Source organism: Anser cygnoides, chromosome 4, assembly GCF_040182565.1.
Source record: "Anser cygnoides isolate HZ-2024a breed goose chromosome 4, Taihu_goose_T2T_genome, whole genome shotgun sequence".
Classification (NCBI taxonomy): domain Eukaryota; kingdom Metazoa; phylum Chordata; class Aves; order Anseriformes; family Anatidae; genus Anser; species Anser cygnoides.
Window position 1 is genome coordinate 75578388 of NC_089876.1, and position 20477 is coordinate 75598864.

Here is a 20477-nt window from a genome sequence, read left to right on the forward strand (position 1 = left end):
AGAAAATCTTAATTCATTTTCATTTCACTGTTGCTTTGTCCGTGACACAGAAAAAATGTTAAAATACATTTTTTCTTTTTAACTAGGAAAAGGTTTTATTTTGTTTTTCTCACTCTTGTAGACTTATGTCGCACAACTACCTCTGAAATCAATGAAAGATTGGCAGTGAGTACATTGAAAGTTGGATCAGATCCCATACCAAGGATTTCACCTTATTTTGATTTAGATTAAGAGGAAAGAATTGGCTTTGAATTTGGTTTCATGTCAGATTTTAGTGTCATGGTATATGCACATCAAAACGCTAAATTAAATTATACTGCAGTTTATACTGAGCAGGTGACTCGCAGTTTAAATACATTGGAGTGTAGGATTGGTTCCAAAATCTAGCTGATTAGCATCCTAACATTTGCAGTCACCAGCAGCTGATAGAGCAGCGAGCAGTCCAAAGCCCTGAAGAAATTACATATAGGATAACCAGCTGCCCACAGGATGGACCAGCTCACATGAAGTCTCTGGACACCCACAAATAATATACTGTTCTGCATCTGTTCCCTTCTGTTTCACCCCTAAGACAGAATCCAAAATTAGGAGTTATGAAGGACAGATTGTTTCCACACTAAATTTTTTTCTTCGTCTCCTGGACTCAGATATCTGAATCAAGGAGAGAGACCTTTCATCCACAAAACTCCTGCTGCAACAAATATTGTTTTAGAGAATTTTACTTATCCTAACATTTTTAAATAGTTTCCATAAAGAAAAGAGGAGTGTTATCTACTTACCATAAAAGAGCAAAGAGGCTAAAGCGGTTATCGAAAAGTTGGGAAACCTACCCTAAAACCATTCCTGAGTCTAAGAAGATTCAAACTTACACTGCCTTCCTCCCAGCAAAGTGCCCTAATACCTAAGTTGGGAGCCATCCAGCCATCTCTTTGAAGCCAGTCCTCTGTCTAGTAAAGAATGCATCCAGAAGGGTGGCATACAAAAAGAAAAAACAATGGCTGGGCACATAGCTAGAAGTGCTGTCCTTGTCAAGGTTCATGCTCCCAGGATTTTTTCACCTATTTACTATTTAATACAAAATTGTAAATAATCTCTTGAACAGGGAACAGAACTTCCACAGTTACTAAAATCAGTTCAGATAATTCTAAGTCATTTTGTTATCTGTATAAATTATCTAATTACTTTTTGACTCACTAAATTCCTGCCTTCCATGACTCATATGGTGGAGTTTCCAGGCGAACCACGTATTATATTGGTATTTCTTTTCATCAGTTTTGAGCTTGCTTCCTTGAAATTTCATGAATGTGTCCTTGTTGCATGACCCTCTCTGAAACCCCTCTTTTTTTATTGTTTTGTTGCAGCTCTTTTTAGTTGCAATTAGAAGATTTGTCTACAGGAAACAATCCTAGCCTTTTCATTTTGATTTCTTTTATTTGCATGAACAATTTTCCACAGGATAACTAGCACAAAGCATTATCCTAAATGATACAGCATATTAGGTTTCTATGAAGACATTTAATATTTTCCATATGATCCTTCACTCCTGTATGTTGTAGTGTATAGCTTACAATTGCAAACACAGCTGCACACTAAACTGTCTACAGCAACATCTTGATGTCCCTAGGCCAAGCAACACAAGTTATTAACATCTATATTAAATGCAGCTACACTTTGCTATAATTCTTTGGAGAACAGAAAATACTCAGTAGTCTATTGGATTCATTAATGATTCCATTTATGCTTAAATTTCCTACGTGCCTACAGTTTTCTTCATCTCTTCAGAAACTCATTTTTACCACTCTATATCATACCACTACACTCTGCCTGCTGAACTGTCATCCAATGCAACTGAAAAAACATCCTTTCAGACTGCTACATTGCATATAAAACCATTAGGAGGTGTAAATGGAAAGGGAAGGATGGTCATTTAATCCTCTTGTGTCTGTAGACTGCAAATTTCTGAATAAAAGAAGAAATTTGCTATGGAATAAAGTTGCTACAGAAGACAGACTAGCTAAATCACAAAGGTAATAGACTGTGTTCCCTTTGCACTGGAAACACTCAGACTAGGAGCACTTGAAGGATGGAAGAGAAGGGTTTGTGTCACTTGGGAATTTTTCCATTGTCAAAGAAATTCCTCAGGAGCCATTGTCGTTGTGTTTGCAGATTCTCTGCGACAGGGCAACTACACAAAGAATCAGGCGAATAAATTGTGAAAAATACATTCATGAAATTGCATGTTCAAAAATATGGGAACAACAGGTACTTGCACATTCAACAAAACAGAGAATGAATCAAAATCCAGTACAAACAGGGAAGACCAGTTTTTTCCTGAACTGTTGCTGCTTGACAAAGCTCCTTGGAAAAGAGGTTCTGACTGATATTTAGGAGGTGTGAAATGAAAATATATTCCTAGAGTTCAGAAAAAAAGAGAAACAGAAGGAACTAGTGCTGAGACTAGTCTCCAGAGTCATAGACCACCATGCAAGAAATGCCTAATGAAAACAAGCAGTATGTTGCACTCCCTGCGATGTTCTTAAGTGGTGATCAATGAGAGTTCTGGGTTAGAAATGGTAACCGTGAAATCTCGGTATTACTGCAACAGCGAGTTTTACAAACATTTGAGGAAAAACTACAAAGAAATTGAGGAATTAGCTATATGTCTCACTTCAATTGCTAACACTACCTCTCACAAACCAGCAGCATGCTGGAGCCAGAATTTCTGGGAGGATGTATCAGTTCTGGCTGGAGCCAGAATTTTTGAGTGAACATTACAGATCACTGTCTTATAACCATACATGCTATTTTTATATCCTCTCAAAAACACAAATAAATTTATGCTTTTGCAACTATCCTGCAGTCAAGTCTGTGCCCAGCAATTCTGAATAACTAGAACAGCCATCATACAAGAGGACTTCCTAACCTCTGTGCCAAATGATACATTCCTTACCTACCCGACAAATTGTGAACTCTCTTAAAATTTAAGGGAAAGATGTGTAAGAGAAAAATATAGCCAACTGATGAGATTTACAAAGCCATAAATGTTACTGAACATTAAAATGAAAACCTCAGGCAGCTATACTTCAGAATAGTAAATGTGCCATTTTGGAACCTAAAGAAACCATACAGGATAGGATTAACAATATGAACCACTGGAAAAACATCATTTGTGTAGGTTGCTAAAACCAGATTCTACCTATGTTATTTTCTATGTGAAGTGGTTAGTCATCTGGCATATAGGTAAGCTACTTTACAAATTAAATGAAACCACTAAAAAATTTAAGTAAAATAAGACGAGGATGAATAAGAAGATGAGGCGAAGAGAATGTATTCAGTTAGATAAACACTTAGACACGGTACAAGAATATGTTCAAATTTATCTATGCTACCTAACAGCAATCTGAACTAGTCTTAAACTGTAGTTAGGCAAGAGAGCAGGTTTAGGTTTATAAACTAAACAACTGATGCTTTGGTCCTGAGCTCTATTTAATCAACCTATCCTAATTATCAGTATTAGTAAAGTTTCAGTTTTCAAACTTTTTCCTAGAGCACATACAAGTACGCTTGTGATGTGTTCCAACTGCTGTTTCTAGTTTCACATCCTGTTTCTGCCTTCCTCCTAACTGCTTGCTTGCTTATTTTTTCATCGTTACTCTTCACTAACAGATGTTAATTAATCAGCTATATTTCAAGGAAACATTATTGTTACAAGCTCAGTACTGGCCAAAATCAGACCATTTCAGAACCTAAATATAAATCAACCATAAAGCCTACCTTGAGACCATAACTTTTTCAATACATTTGACCAGAGTTGGACCTCTGCAGCAAAAGCCAAAATCAGACTATAGTTTCCCTAGCATTTAGGAATACACATAAGATTTGATGCTCAGATCCGTCTCTAACAAGATATTCATCACAGAACACTCAGACACATCTTGAAATTAAACATTTTTCAGGATTTCTTTTGTAAAGAAACTCAGATTTTTGTACCCTTAGCCTACCTAAAATATGGATATTTCAGTGAATATTAGCAACTTATAAAGAGCACCATACTGTCACCACTTCTCCCATTATGAAACATACAAACAGTAATTTCACGAACCAAAAGTAACAACAAAAGTCATGGTGTTTTATCAGAATGGAAACAATTACTCCCTAACAGACAAATTTATTAATGCAACACAAAGGGTGTAACAGCACGAGCTATTAGGGAGAAACTAAGGCTTGAAAATTATTCAGGTGCCATGCAGATAAAGTTTGTAACACTGTTTTTTCTACTTGGGGTAAATTTCCCACTGTCTTCAGCACCAGATTTGTCCTGAATAATGGGGAGAACATTCTCTAAGAAAAGTACTACGATACAGAGCCATGCTGAACAACTTCTCTGGGTTCTAGCAAATGCTAGAAAAGGTGCCCCTAGAGTGCTCACCCAATTAATTCATCTCCAGTATTTCAACTCTACATAGATACTGCTTTGGGTTTTTTTGAGAAATATCAGCCCTGCGATATTACCAAGTTACGGTTTTATTTTATACGTTTTACACTCTTGGAACAAATGTTGCTGAGGACTCGAAATTATGGCTACTTATACTGCATAGTGAGTGTGAATGTAACCCTATGTTTGTTAGTGTAACAACATAACCAATGAATTAGTAAATACTATTTTAAGTTTTAACTTTCAAAGATGGCAAATTGTTGAGAGATCTTTGCTGTAACGTGCGTGAGGAATCAAGAAAAAAACCCTGAACATCCACACCTTTCCCTCAAACCAGGTTCAAATCTGGTTCACCGCGCAGGGATCTCCAAAAGCAGAGTAACATCCCAAATTATTTCCGACAGTTTTGGCCTGAGTGGCCTCCCTCTGTCAACATTAAAGGAAAATCCTTGTCATGTCATAATCCGTGCCAAAAGATGGCAAACAATAACACTCAGGCACTCTTAGCGGAAAGAGAGGTGATAACAACTGACAGAAGGAGCAACATCTCTTGCTGCTTTGGAGTATTTGCTGTGCATTTCAGATAGCTGTGAAAGTAGGCGTCAGCAGTCTGTATATCCAAGTCACATTCCAGTCTCTTCTGTTTTAAACCTGATCACTGCCGTATGAACCTTTCAGCTGGTAATGAATCATTTATTTAGCACAGCCTGGACTGCTCCCTTGTGCAATTTAATAAAATAGTGTGCAGTACCTTCCCAGAAAACACCCAAGATTATACAACCTGCTTGTGCTTTTGACACATAATGGTTGTGAATCTGGTGGAAGATGCTCCTAACCATAATGACAACCTTGATGAAACTGCTTAAAATTTCACTTGCAATGCAGAACTCATGTCGAAGAAACAAAAAGGCAAAGAAAAAATGTCATTACAGAAAAATGATTAAAATTATAACTCACCATCACCGATCACTTTGTTCCCAGGTGTTATTTTCTTTTCCTGTTGAAACAAAACCATCACCATGTCAGACACCTGACTTGACCCTGCTACACAAAACAGTCAACAGTTAAATGTCTTGCTACAATTTAGTGTACTTTCTCCCTCCAAATTATTATTAAAAAGCTTAAAAATTGCATTATCTATGGCCCAACACTGGTATGCTGGACAAATGCAGTACAGCTAAAGATACAACCAGCCAATATTCTCAGATAAGCATTTCCAGTTCCAGCTCCTTTATTCAGTCTTTAGATGGAGCACGCTTGAGTCCTTCTTAAAATGAGCCGTTTCTTAATACTGCACCGCCGACAGAATGGCAGTGTCTAATAAATGTCTATAATGATCTGAACATTTTCGCCCAATAAATTCTGTGTGGTGACACTGGAGATTGGTGGCACCCTCTTCTGTTCTTTTTCTGCCATATTATATAATACAGAAAAAGAAGTCAGAAGTAATTGAAAAACTACAGGTCTTTTGTAAAGAGCTGTAGTCCACTGCCCCATCTGTGGCCAGATTTTTAGAGAAATTCATTCTTTTTCTAACTGATGTGTTCAAAAAGCCTTTTTAGTCCATTGTATTTTGATTAACTGCAATAGAATTTTGATAGGTGAAATTAGGAAACCAGAGCAAAATGCTAAATATCAAACGATTAAGATGAGTAAGCCATAATTTATTAAATAGTGCATTGATAACTTGGACATGTGCACTGGTACACAAAACCTCAGCCATGCAAAAACACCATCACATTTAGTAAAAGATTTTATTCGCAAGGTTTAATCTGGTATCACCGATGGAGGTGAACTGTCTAATTATTTTATTTCACATAACAATGAAGCCCCACTCAGACACTAAGTGAAACTGTTGCTATAGTGAAGAAAAAAAAAAGGGGGGGGGCAGGGAAAGAAATGGTCGAGAAAATGCAATTGATCAGAACAAAACAGGCTGCAACATTACCATTTAGGTTTTCTGTTTGTTTGTGGGTGGTTTTTTTTTGAGGAAAAAGTTTCATTCTAGGATTATTGAAAGACAAACAAGATGTGATATAAACTTGGATCCTAGGATATTTGGGTCTTATTTTGTTTACATGCAAAATTTTAAGTGCTGCTTCCAGTTGCCTAAAATCTATAAACAAAAAGCTGAAAGAAAAAAAAAAATAGAACACCAACCACTAAACAAAAGAAAGACTTCTTTTACCCTGGCATACATTTTGTATAAAATAAAAAATTATTGTAGAAATACACTGAATAATTCCTGTAGTTTTGGTAAAAGGACAATTGCTCAACCCTACATGAGGAATATTTTGAGGAAAACATAGTGAGCTATACAGCTGGAAATCCAGGCTCACACAGTGGATAGAACTGAAATTTTGGGTCACAAACGTGACTGAAAGCTGAATTGGAGCTGAATATAGGTATCCGTAACAAGTACATCACCAAGAGCTAAATTTAGCTCAGCATTATGTGTTTACATTTGTATCAATGCCTTTTCAAGATATGGGGAAATTTTCCAATGGAATAAATTCACGTCTAAAGAGAGAAATCCTTCTCTACAATATGATTTATCAGAACAATTGAAATTTTAATTCTGATGAGCCAAGACCACAACAAGGAAGCTCACTGGCATCTATAACTGTGAGTATTACCTGACCTACGAGGTTTTGTGTGCAGGCCAGGAGGATAGTGTGTACAACTGAAACAGACTTTTGGAAATGGCTGTACAATTTCCATCCCTGGAGGCTTTAAAGAACTGGCTGAATATGTAATGAACATTTCAGGGTATAGCCAACCTTGTTTTGGAATACATGAATCTGTAGATTACTTTTTCATGTGCTTTCTAGCCCTACTTTCTATGATACTGTAACAGAGAAAACATTTCAATGTATATACTCTAAGCATTGATTTTAGCATGGGCAGTAAAGCCTGAATAATTAATACAGTCTGAAGTATGCCAATTCTAGTAACAACATTAATGTTATAAGTAGCATCTCTTTTATTACTACCGGTATTGACTGAAGTACAGAAGGACTGACAGTAACACCTGAGCCCCTTGCTTGTCCATCAGTAGCACGGCCCAGCTGGTACTCCTAAGGCCCTCATGGCACTCCCAAACTAGGGTTTTGTCTGAACTTGGCATTTATTTGTCACCACTACGTTGTGTTTTTCCTCACACACAACATACTTTAATACCTGCAAGACTACTAGAAGGAAATCTGCTATCACTGTTCAAGCCTTCCTGCCCAATAAGCCTTTCCGGTGCACAGCCTGGTACCCAAGGAGCAATTCAGCCCCACAGAAAAAGAGCTCTAGCATGGACTCCTTGGGCATCTGTAGCCCATCCATGGGAGTGTTCCCAGAGTAATGATGACGCTAGAAAACCCTTGACTCTTCCAACAGTCTCCCTGGAGTAATTACAAACAATCTGGTCATGCACAAGATAAACAATCCCTAGTTCAATCACCAAACAATCGCTGTTGCCATAACCAAGCAGAAGAACAGATTTGTAAGCAATCATATCTTAGACCCAGCAGATAAAGAGTAGGAAAAAATCAGATAAGTTTGTCAGACTTGGGGAAGCACCCACATTTGTCCTTGGCTTTTCGTTAATCATATGCTCTGATGTATATTCATCCAAGCAGATTTTCTCCTGCAGCTCTGAGGATAATATAATATTTAGTAACGGAAAAGCAGAGACATTCTTAGTAAATGAGGTGTCGCTTCTTCCTGAACCTAACAGTGTCATATCTGCAGATAGAACGGGTCTTTGAAAAAATGAAATGGAGCAAAACAACAGCTGCAAGGACAGTGAAAACTTTTGGAGTTAAGCCACTGTAATGGCTTTATTTTGCTAAAAGTCTTTTGATGAATCATTTCTAGCTTCAACTGCCAGTGGCATTGATCAAAATGATGTACTCTGAATAGCAAAGTTGATCTACAGTCTTTCATCAAGGATCAGATGTTTTAAAATAAACCTAAGGTATAACCTGCACATAAGCCATTTGCAAGTATTTAATAAAAACATTCAGTGAGTAAAGGTAGGCAAGCATCACAGTGCTAAGAAATTGTTTCAGAAGAACTGAAACACTGTCATTTCCACACAAGGTGTTAGTCAAACTGGAACATCAGTTAATCTAACAAAATCCCATGAAGTAGCTAAAGGAACACAACAAATAATTAGAGATTATTACAGTTGCATTCACTTCAGTAAACTAGGTCATTAGACTGAGGGAACCTTAGAACAAGGAAATTATTAAAACATAACCTTATTCAACTACAAGGATGCTAAACCTGGTCATCTTCTGTACTTCAGATTAAAATAAATTCTTTAAAAAACAGATTCTTAAAAAATCAAATGGATTACTCTTATCCTACGAAATGACATATTATTGTGTTTTGTGGTGGTTTTTTTTTTTTTCTTATACAGAGAATAAGGGATTTAATCAAACTATGGAAGACGAGATTCTTGTAAGATATTTTTAGGAAAATCAATGTGGGCACTGTTTTGATTTCATTTTCCATGGCTGACATGCCATTTTATGTTGCAGGTGGGTAATCACAAATACAAACTTTTCATCTACAAAGATATTGTTAGTTACCTTTTCTACCCATGAAATTTGTGTATAGGTTCATACGGACACCCAATATTATCCAAAAAAAGTCATCTCATTCACTTTTAAATTCACATAAAGCAGATCACACAGTGATCAGAGAAAAGTCACAAGGAGAAACAATAGCTAAACATGACAATTGGAAGGACGTGCTTAGCTTTAGCTTTTAGAGACATGAAACATGAATAGACCACTTATCTTTCCGAAATGTCCCACAGGACACCAGCAGACTCTGGGCTCTGTACATAATATAATACCAAATACACAGAGTTTCATGTACAGAACAGAAATGTCATTCCCAAATTGTTTTCACTCATGTTTGCAAGTTCTAAAGTAGACAGCTACAATAAGAAGAAAATAAAAAAGGCAACAAAGATGTCTTTTCTACAAATTCAAGATCCCTCCCAGAGAGTATTCAGACTCTTCTTTCTGGTACAGCTTCAGTTCCAGCAGAGAGGAGGGAATCAGAAGGAGGAGGACAGACCACCACCCTGAAAGCTGGAATGAGATGAAAGACGACAGGCGTGTGAAATTGGAAAGGCGGAAGGGAGCGTAGCAGATCCTGAGTCAATGGGTACAGCAGTAGAAGCTTACGCTATTGTTTCTTCTCTCGCAGACATAATATCTTCACTTTCTGCCTTAAGCCTATGTTTTAGACAATTGTATAAACTATAGCAAACTAACGTTATGTTTTATGCAAGAGGAAGCAATACCCAGCAGAGAACACAGAGAATGAAAAGGTCTCTTCCTGACTCTGAAGTTGAATAGCCTTTGTATTACTATGCTGCGATCCTTTGACTTTCCTGCCCTTTCAAAGGAGCCTTAACGTGCCTCCATGACAGCACTCTTTGGCCCATGAAGAAAGGTCTACAGGTATTTGGTATTCATCATTTAAAATCTAATTTGCATAGCTCCCAGAGTCAGTTCTTGAAGCATTTTTTACTTTCTCCTGCATTACTGTCAGAGCTACCACAGAGCATATATGGCCAAGCTATACCAAGAGAGACCCAAACCACCACATACAAATAACACTGTTATCAGTCTACAGGGCTACAGCATCCTAGAACAGACCCGTTATTCCACATGAAGCTGGTTTGTTTTTTCAAGGTGGATATGGATTACACAAATCCGCAGCTTTACCTAGATGCAGAGTACCCAAGTCCCCATGTTACCTGTGCTGTCATTTCCACAGGGAGAAAGAGAAGAGAGCTGAGGAGTGAAACCGATAATGGCTCTGAGCTGTTACGCTAGGAATTGCTGTGCTCCCATTCCCTGCTCTCCCAGTCCCTTATGACCTCTCTGCACCTCTCTATCTTCTTCAACAGGCTTTCAAAAATAGCACTTCATTATCTCTAGGCACTCTTGGGAGGATAAGTACGCAAAAAGTTGCACATTAAATAATAAAGCATTGGGAACCAAAAGTACCAGCAGGGGTTTCATTTTATAGGGATGATTTCTTACCCTAAACAGGTTCTTTCAAGCAGCTATGCCCTGCAATAGGCACCAGAGAGGATGTCTCTGTGTTTGTTCCTAACCATACTTTGTGTGTTCTGGAGAAGAACCACTAAGAAATGTTTTCTGAGTAATACTTTCCATTTGATCTGCCATTGTTAATAGAAGAACACACTATTTTATTATGTTTCTCTTCCTGGCAGCCTGCACAGTAATTGCACACAGTAGCTAGAGACAAGTGGACTAGCAGTTCTGGAACGATGAGCAGGAAAGATGAACAATTTGTAAATTAATCTCTTATTCTCGTGGTAACAAACAACTGAAGTATTTATTTAAAGGGAAAAAAAAAAGGTTTTACAACAGCTGCATTTTGCTGCACACTGAATAATGTCAACATTTTATGAAGGGTTTTGTACTATTCAAATAGTAAATGAGCTCCAGCTCCTTCCTGGAGTTCATTATTCCATAAACTTGACTTTCATGGGGGTCCAAAGTAAAATGAAAGGATTTTTGAGTAAGAGATGCCAATTTCAGATAGTGATTAGAGTGTGTTTTATTACATTGCTCCTATTGTACATAACATTGGAGAGTCAACTCCTAGATCAATCCCAAAATGTGGTTTGTTAGTGAGGTTGGACTGCTTGTGGTATGTAGCATGGGAGTCATGCCTGTGAAAGAAAAAAGAAAAAAATAGCCCAAAGAATGTGGACACAGAGTGTTTTTTCCTTACTATAAAAGTCAATTCTCTTATTGCCATGACAGCTAATTATTTTTATTTTGTTTTCCTGAACCAAATCTTCAGAAAGATCACACTACAGATTTCAACTGCAGGTGACTTTTTTTTTTTTATGGAAATAAATCTTTCTTGTTAAAATGTAGAAAGCAATTCTCACTTCAGCATCCAGATCAGCTGGTGGGTTAATACATGCCATTAATCAGTAGAAACTTCCACAGTCCAATACGTCTCACCTTTAGGACATCTTTTTTTTCCCAGATGTTCTGTCTAAAACTTTTTCATTATTTTTCAATCCACTATTCCCAGTTATAGCATCTTTTTTTCAAGTTGGAGTTTTTGCCCTCTTTGTAATTTGCACATAAAAAATGCAAAGTCATCATGGTCCGTCTTGGAAATTATTTGGCCAAACTTTCCATGCTCAGTTTTTATCTTTCCTCGTTAACATGTTCTTCCACTCTCTTGAGCTTGTTTAATTCATCATGGGCTGTATTTGAGAGTAAAGATCAAAAAATGCAAGGAAGAAGATGGTCTAAGATAACATCCAATTTTTTTTCCAGCTAAGTGCATAATTAGGCCTCATTCAAAACTGCCCTAGGAGAATATTTTCGTAGACAGAAGATTGGTTATGAGGAATAACAAACAACAAAGCAATTTATCCCCTTGGTTTGAAGCACTTAACCCTAACTACTTCAGGTAGTTTCCACATGGCTGACACACAGGAAACAGATGATGTATGGGCTGGTAAAAAAGGCCTACATGATGGATGGTTCTGAGATCTGAAGGAGAGGGTCAGCATCACAGGAGAGAAAGCAGATATCTTAGAGGCTGATCGTATAGGAACAGGTATTCACAAAACAGAGGAAAACTGAATATCCAGAACGCAGATCTGGATGTATTTTGGAGGGGCTGGGCATTAAAAGCACTGTAACTCAAGGCTGAACCCAGTGTTGCAAGAATTAATGCAATATTAACAGTTTGTAAGATTGAAACTTCAACATAGCATGTTAATACTGTGCTGTGACAGACCTGCTTTAGATGCACCTGAAGCAGCCAGCTTCATCTTAGCCAGGGTAGCAAAATGCAATAGTGCAGCAGACTGATTAGGTCCCAGCATACATTCAGTAGCCAACGTATACTCTGCTGCAAATCTACTGCTGTGCATGTATAAACCAGTTTTAGTTAGATAGCTTAGATACGTCATGAGCTGTAATCATTCCTCTGATCACAGCAGGGTATAACCAGCCCTAGCTGAAAATGTAGATTTTTTTGTTTCTTCCTCTTAGAGTATAAGAATTGTATGTGTGTATATAGAATTATATAAACTCATATATATACATCTTTTATACGTATAGACTTAGGGTTCAGATTTGAGGGTGAATCTAATCCATGGAGTTTCAGATGCAAAACTGGATTTGAGGAAGTTAGTGCAGGGAATAGAAGGATCCAGAGTTCTAGTGTGCAGTAAATGGATGGAGATTCTGAAACTAATATATACTTTGTGCAAACAAACAAACGAAATAGGTACGTGTATATTAAAACAAAAGGATACCAGTTTTGATCTTTTTAACTAAGAAAAAAAAAAAAACAACACTTAAGAGCAATGTTCCACAGGTGCCATGTATATTCTTGTAACAGCAGTCCATTTAGACTCAGATCTGGCTCACCTGTGAAATGCTGCCATTTCAAACAACTCCCAGTAAAATCGCAACCCTTTGTGTGCTAGTGGGTACAAGAAACCTTCTTATACTCAAGTATATTTCTTCACGCATAAGGACTTCTGCTTCCTCCACCTGAATGGCCCATCTCTTAGAAATGCTGACTACCAAGGGAGAAATTTGCGGTTTACATGCTTCTTACACAGTATTACATCTGGCTAACAAAATAAAGGACTGTTTTGCAAGAGGACCCACCACTCAGCAGACTAATTCTGTCATGTTATTGCCATGCACCCTGGGGTGCACCAAGCATGACACTGCTAGCTGGCTGAGGGAAGTGATTGCCCCACTCTGCGCTGGTGAGGCCTCATTTTGAGCACTGAGTGCAGTTTTGGGTACCACAGTATAAGAGGGACATAAAACTGTTAGAAAGTGTCCACAGGAGGGCCACAAAGATGGTGACGGGTCTAGAAGGGAAGATGTATGAGAAGCAGCTGAGGTCCCTTGGTTTGTTCAGCCCAGAGCAGAGCAGGCCGAGGGGAGGCCTCATGGCGGCCTGCAGCTCCCTCACGAGGGGAGCGGAGGGGCAGGCGCTGAGCTCTGCTCTCTGGGGACAGCGACAGTACCTGAGGCAATGGCAAGAATTTGCATCAGGGGAAGTTCAGTCTGGATGTTAGGAAAAGGTTCTTCACCAAAAGAAGTGGTGGGGCGCTGGGCCAGGCTCCCCAGGGCAGCAGTCACAGCCCCAAGCCAGGGCCTGGACTTACTGACCCTTGAGGGCCCCTTCCAACTCCGGATGTTCTGTGACTCGGTGGGACTGCACTGTTACCCCAGGGCAGGGCCAATGCCTGCAAAACTAAGTCTCAGTGAGAAGTACACAGAGTGATGATTCTTTATTCCTTTTCCCAACTTGAAATCTATGTTAAAAGGGGTAATAAAAGGTAAGAGGGCTGTAGTTAGTGTGAGAAACTAAGTTGTGTTTCTGCAGTAGAGAACTAATTTTCTGTATTCAAAGGTGGTTGTGTAGTCATAATAAGGAGAAACGCTAAGTAGGTAAGAGGACAGTAGAAGGCCTCACTGTTCCAAAATAAGGTGGAAGCTTGAGAAAAACAGGATGAGCAGTGTGAGAACAGTAAAACAAAGATCACAGGTTCTCAAAACATAAGAAAGGGGAAAAAAGGGAAAAAGGAGAAATTAAAGGGTTGAAAAAAAAAAAAGAAAATTTGTACATATATGGTATAGAGGAGCATTGAGTAGCTTGTGAACCTGTAGTACTCAGCCAGTGAGGAAAAAAGGGAGGCGATCAGGTGTCGGGTAATAGGGAGTAAAAAGTTATGATTTGTTTACTAAAATGTGCTCCTAATTGACAGGACGTCCGCCATTGCAATCGCAAATAAAATAGCTTCACAGAAGATCCTGTCTGAAGAAAATAATTTGAGATTTTTCTCAAATTAGCCACATATGATTCAATAAATTTTTCAGAATTTCTCTTGAATGCTTTCCATGTAGTGTTCCCCACTCTCTGGGCACCAGACACAGCGGTTAAGTAATATGAAGAAATATTTCATGCTAAAAGTCCATAAAGTGAATTCGAAACCTTTATAAACAAATTTTGAAGAGTGAGTTCCTGAATTCACTCTACTGATATATTAACGCTTTACAGAATCAGTCTCAAACTCATGAAATTCTAATCCTTTCTTACCTGGAATAAATTTTAAGAATTAGTAGTGTGTAATTCAGGAATTTAGCCAATGTATTCATCGGCTAGAACAGGAGAGCGTGTTACAAAAGCATGAGGAATCATTTTAATAAATAATCTGTGGTCCCATGAAGTTGTATGTTTCTGCATTTCTGCAGTTCCAAACTAGAACCAGTAGCAGATACATGGGATGTGAGTTAGGAATACAGTCTTATAGAGGAACTAGTCAGATACACAAATATAACACGTGAGTTCTGTAAGCAAAAGAACATAGTCAATGCATTTATTTATGCAAAACTTGAAAAGCACTTGAGAATAAATAGGCTAATAAATTAGAAAGAAATAAGCTAATAAATGTCTGTGGGGATGTCTTATGACATCTGGCTGTTGTTCTTAAGAGCTAAAATGCAATTGTGTAAATCCATCACCTAATACTTGAATGCAATTGCTGGCAGGAGCAAAAGGTTTCAGAAGCTAGCCTGCAGTTGAGAAATATCCCTATCAATCTACAGAACACTTATATCACTTTTTCATATATTGGGGTGGTAATACAGGACTGTGGTATTATGAGTACCTTTTAAAAAGCTTTTAAATCTCACTGAGACATCCATCTCACAAACCTTAAAGTCTCACGCCATTTCTTTGACAAAGAGTTATACTTAAAACGGCCTTAAAATGAACTTGCACTTCCCTTTCTATTGTTGGAGCAATTTGCAAAAAACGTTAGCGTCAAAAACAAAAAAGTCACCCTACCTTACAACCATGCAACGTCAATCCCCTCCCCAGTAACCCCCAGTGTTCAGTGGCATGTACAATTATGAATAAGATCAGACAAGCCCAGTAAAGGATTCATAAAACAATCGTTGCTAACAGCAAACAACCTGCCTTGTGTATCAGCAGGAAGCCATTCAATAAAAGCAGATGTATCAACAACATAAACATGGCTATTTAGCAAAATAAGATTTATTTTCCTCATTTCTGATCTGTTAGCTCTACCTGCCAAAAGCATAAGGCTTTATAAGGCATCAAAAGAACTAATGGAGACTACTGATTATCAAGAGTCACAAACGGACAGGGCAGGTGGAAGCTTCCAGGTCATGGACACACACAAAACTGCAAGTGGAAAAACTCAAGAAACAGGATAGTCTGTTCTCAAAACTGAGACGAAGCTTTAAGTGACTAGCACAGCATCACAGCTACACATTAAAGACTCCTTAATATAATTGTTTCTGTATTAATGAGATCCAGCCCAATTTCAGCAAAAGAGTGGTGTGGTGTTTTTTTTTTTTTTTCTTTGCCTTAATGCAACTTTGATTCAAAGCAATAGAAAAAAACACTGTGGTTTCTAGAGCTATTTAGTCTAACCAAATGTGGGCAGATCCTGCCGATAAAGGAATGATTTAACTGAAATGAATTTCTATAATCAAAAATAAACTAGGCTGGGGAGCTCCAGACAAGTCTGAATGAAAGAAAACTTTAAAAACATCAATTATTTGTTGCAGCACAGTTAAATATTAATATATCCTCTTTAAACTCCTTCCAGTCAATCACTTTAAAAATAATAAAACATGGGGCTAGAAGGGAAATAAAATAAAATGTCTGGCTAGCTTCCCCTCTCCATTTTATTCAAACACTGGAAAGACCCAAATAATTTCCACAGATCTAAGAGCACAGAATCTGGCCTTCAGAAACATATAGCAAAGCCCAGGTTTAAACCAGACCCAAGCCCCTGCTAATGGAGAATCTTCTTGTGCCATCCTGCTTCAACAAGTCTTAGGGAGAGTTTCCTAATTCATTTCCAGAGTATAAAGAGAGACAGACGCCTTTCCACCACCCAAAGGAGTCACAGAGGAACTAAAGAAAAGCAAAAGTAAAAGCCAACAAACCTCTCCTGGCACGCATCTGAAGCCTTTCCTCACAGCTCAGCCTCCCACACTGCACCACTCACTGCACTGGTTGCAGCTGAAAGCCATGAACGGATATGGGGAACAGCTGGTCTCTCCTTGCCAGCTGAAACCTACCCATTCTCACCTGTAAGCTGCCCCACAGGGCCTTAGCTGTTGTTCTGCAAACATTGGGGACGCTATTTGGATGTTCAGCCTAGGATGTTTTCTCCACTTCCCCAACGGTTTGATCTTCCTAACCCAAACCTGCAAGTCTGGGATTTAGCCATTCCCAACAGCAGGAGAAGAACGAACATAAAGGTTAAGCAGGTCATTACAAGGGTATCTCTGGTATTACCTACTAGGAGTTGTCACACCACTCTTACTCTCCAGAAACCACAGTTTCTCAGAGCTATTTGTTTGTAATCTGGTCAGCCTACTTCAGCTTGCTTGTTACATCACACTTGCAGGAGAAAATATCTTCAAAGCATTCCTTACCCTATGAGCTATTTGGCAAAAGGAGAACGATGAAAACTCTTCCTCCCCTGGCTAGACTGAGAAACCCTCTGTTTCCTTTGCTCTGTAGATGTTCTGACTAAAAAACATACTATATTTGAATTGATCCAAATATCTCTTCTGTTATCTGCAAAATCAGGGTAAAATGTGAAGTTTATGAACACATTTACAATGCATTGTCAAATACATTTTTTAACATATATGCCAAGACAACATTTTTGAAACACACATATTACACAGGTTACCCTATGCTTTCCTAGTTTTAATTTGCTGGATAACGTGTCCCAGCAATGTTTCCAGTAACTGTCAATACCCCAGAAATCATTCCGCAGATGCAACAGCCAGCTTGATCTTCCGCTGTCAAGTCATAGGAAAAAAGGCAGCCGGGCCATGAACTTTTTACTACCCCAGCCATCTCTCCCTTTCTGCAAAATTCTATTTTCTTTGTATTTCCGAGAGGCATGTGTAGACAGCAGGTACCGCAAGCCAACTTGGAAGCCATCCCTTTTCTTTATCCAAGAAAACACTTCAGTACTAGTCTTCCATTTGTTTTTGGCCACTGGGACAAACTTGCATTTTTTTCTACAAAGCATACAGCAGTGTGTCTTCAAATAGCCACGGATGCCCCTGGGCTGAAGGCTATAGTACAACATCGGGATTTTTATTGCACTTTGCCTCCACCTACTGCCTTCAGCAGGATTGTCTTCACGTAAACTACTGCCTACCTTTTCATTTGCTTGCCTTGGAAAATCAGGCTGGAAAACCTCTCTGATGTATGTCCCTGACTACCTGTCATTCTAGTAATATCTCCAGGACTCATGTTCTAGAATAAAGGAAAAGATTGTGCAACAATTGTGCAAAAATACAAAGCAATGGCACAAGAAAGCAAAAAAATTAAAAGTAAAGATGCTTGAAAGGTTCATGTTTTCTTTCCTGCACAGTAATAATCCTCAGATTAGACCACTGAAAAATTACCTGTGGCTTGGTGCAAAAACTATTCCCTTTTTTTCAAAGACTAAAGTTTCCTGCTTCAGCCTGCACATTCAGTTTTCTATGGCCGTGAACATCTCCTTATCACAAAGGCTCTCATAACATACGAATGTCATTTGTTGAGTCTCGGTCAAAATCTAGGATGATTTTGCCTTCCAGATCATACCGGAATTGTCATTTCCTTCGTTTGAAACATTGCAACAGTAAAAGAGGGTGCATTCTTCCTCAAATGCCATTTCTGGAAAATCAATGGATTTTTCCCATTTTCTCCCCAATACACAGGCACTCCAGAAGTACTCTCATGTTAAGCACTCAGGACAAGTTAGGTTCTTATAGATATACAACCAGTCACTAAGAAAGGAATCACTACCTTCCTTTTATGTCTCCAGTGCAGTTATCTGTCATCCTTAATGGTTTTTCCAAACCATTTTTGTGCAGATTTCATTATTAATTACAAGCCTCCTCCTTGCTCAATTTCCTGGGACACAAGGTCATTTAACTACAGAGGACTATTACTTACATAGAAGACCACATAGATGCATACAGTTGGAGCTGATCTGAACTGGCTTTGCGCTTTCCATCTTTTCATCATTTTCCCTGAAACAGACAGAAGAGTGTTTTATATTAGCAGTAGGAGCTCCTTCTCTAGTCTGAGGAGGAAAAATAAGTAGCCTTTATGTAAAGTTATGCGGTCTCAAGATAGACCTTTAGCAGTGCATTTTGCAGGATGATTTATCCATTTAGAATTTGATGTTGCTGCCAACTGTAAATGTTTTGCCTGAAATCTTCATTGTGATGATTATTATGAAAAGACTTCATTTGGGGATTTTGGATTTTTGATTAATTTAATCTAAGTGTTTAAATTATTTAGTTTACACTGTTTGCAAATACCACAGAAAATATAAAACTTCCTCATGTAAAGATATGTAAACTTTTCCAGTTCATGGAATCAGTCCATTAAACACACAGGCAACATAATGATTTTTGCCTCAAAGTTTACAACTCATATAGTAAGGAAGCTGTTATTCTTTCTTTCCTATAGTATGTATGCACACATACATTTATATCAGATGCAACAAAATAAATATATCTACCTGCATTTGTGTCTCATTTACCATATACATTGGACAGAATCGAGATAGTCACCATAACCCTAAAATCTAATAAATACTTTGGAGAAGATAAACTTAGTTCCTGGTCTACCTGCCTGATTCTTCAGACCAGTTTTTCTTTCTTCTTGTACAATTACCCTGTCATTTTCAACAAATGTTTTTGCTCTTCTACTCTACAGGAGATCCTAACAACAACAAAAATTGAGTATGGATTTCTTGTTTCCCTTTTGTAATATAACCATCCACAAAACTACTCCAAAATTTGTTAATTGTGCCATCATATATTTTTTTTTCTTGTAAAACCCTGGCAATGTTGCTGGTCCTGGAGTAAAAGCATGCATGAATTTGCTAGTTTCTGGAACACCAAGGAGGGAAAGGTACAGACTTAACTCTGCTCCCTTGAAAGCACAGGTATAAATCACTGATATTTTTCTCCTTATCAAAGAAAAGGGAGGAAACTCCTTGGCATTCTATCCACATTATAGAACTAGATGATCTTTAAGGTCAGAATGAAGGAACTGAGACAAGAGAATAAGCATCCATTCTGCATGAAAACAATGCATCTAATCACTTCAATAACTAATTCATTGTTTTACATAAATGGAAATATCTTGAATCTTCTTTTACTTTTTTTTTTTTTTTTCTATAACCATTGTCCCATTGAGCTCAACAGAATTACTCTTGGCTTACCTCTTGTTCACTGTCAGAACCAAGACTCCTGTTCAAAGACCCCTCACCTTTGCAGAGTCTGGATTCAGACCCGAATTGCAAAATTCTTATACTCATCTTTTTGAGTTGTGACTTTTCACTTCTGGCAAACTGGTGAGATCACTTTAGTGCCTTTCATGTCCAAAGTGACACAAGAACCATGAATATCACAGAATAATCACTGAAATCATTTCATCGGTGCTAATCACTGAGATTTACTACCTATTTCCTGAGTAGAAGGAAGACAAATACTTCTTAACTTGGATATGGAATTGGGCAGTTTCTAAAATATCGTGTATTTACAATGCACATGCAGCTTTCAAATATGATCTAGGATGAGGGACTTGTACACATCAATTTCCTCATTGTAAAATAGAAACAAAACCTATTCTGCCTAGATTGTCAAAGTAATAACCTTCTTGTAGTGAATGCACAGTGTGTCTGCCTTACAGATCAACACAGTGTTCTTCTGCCTTGCAGATCAACAAGTAGCCTACCACCACCTACTTGGGTTCCTAACGAGAACCTCAAACATTGTTCTTCCCTGGCCCAAGTTAATCTCCTGCTCAGTCTGAAATGCTTTATACAAAGTGGGTGAGCTTCAAAAAGGATATCTGGGTGAAGCGTATCTCCTGTGATAAACCAGAGAAATGACAAGATAATCTAATTCTGATTTGGGACTTTCTGAAATCC

At 38.1% G+C, this 20477-nt stretch overlaps 1 protein-coding gene across 1 annotated transcript in view; it reads right to left on the minus strand.

Moving 5' to 3' along the window:
* Positions 1-18561, minus strand: part of DKK2 (dickkopf WNT signaling pathway inhibitor 2) — a 126780-nt gene extending 108219 nt beyond the window's left edge. The window contains exons 1-2 of the mRNA XM_048066388.2: positions 18485-18561; positions 5393-5432 (exon numbers count right to left, since the gene is read on the minus strand). Coding sequence (XP_047922345.2) covers positions 5393-5432; positions 18485-18556 — 112 coding nt within the window. The 5' untranslated portion in view covers positions 18557-18561. The remainder of the gene's footprint in view (positions 1-5392; positions 5433-18484) is intronic.
* Between the last annotated feature and the right edge of the window lie 1916 nt (positions 18562-20477).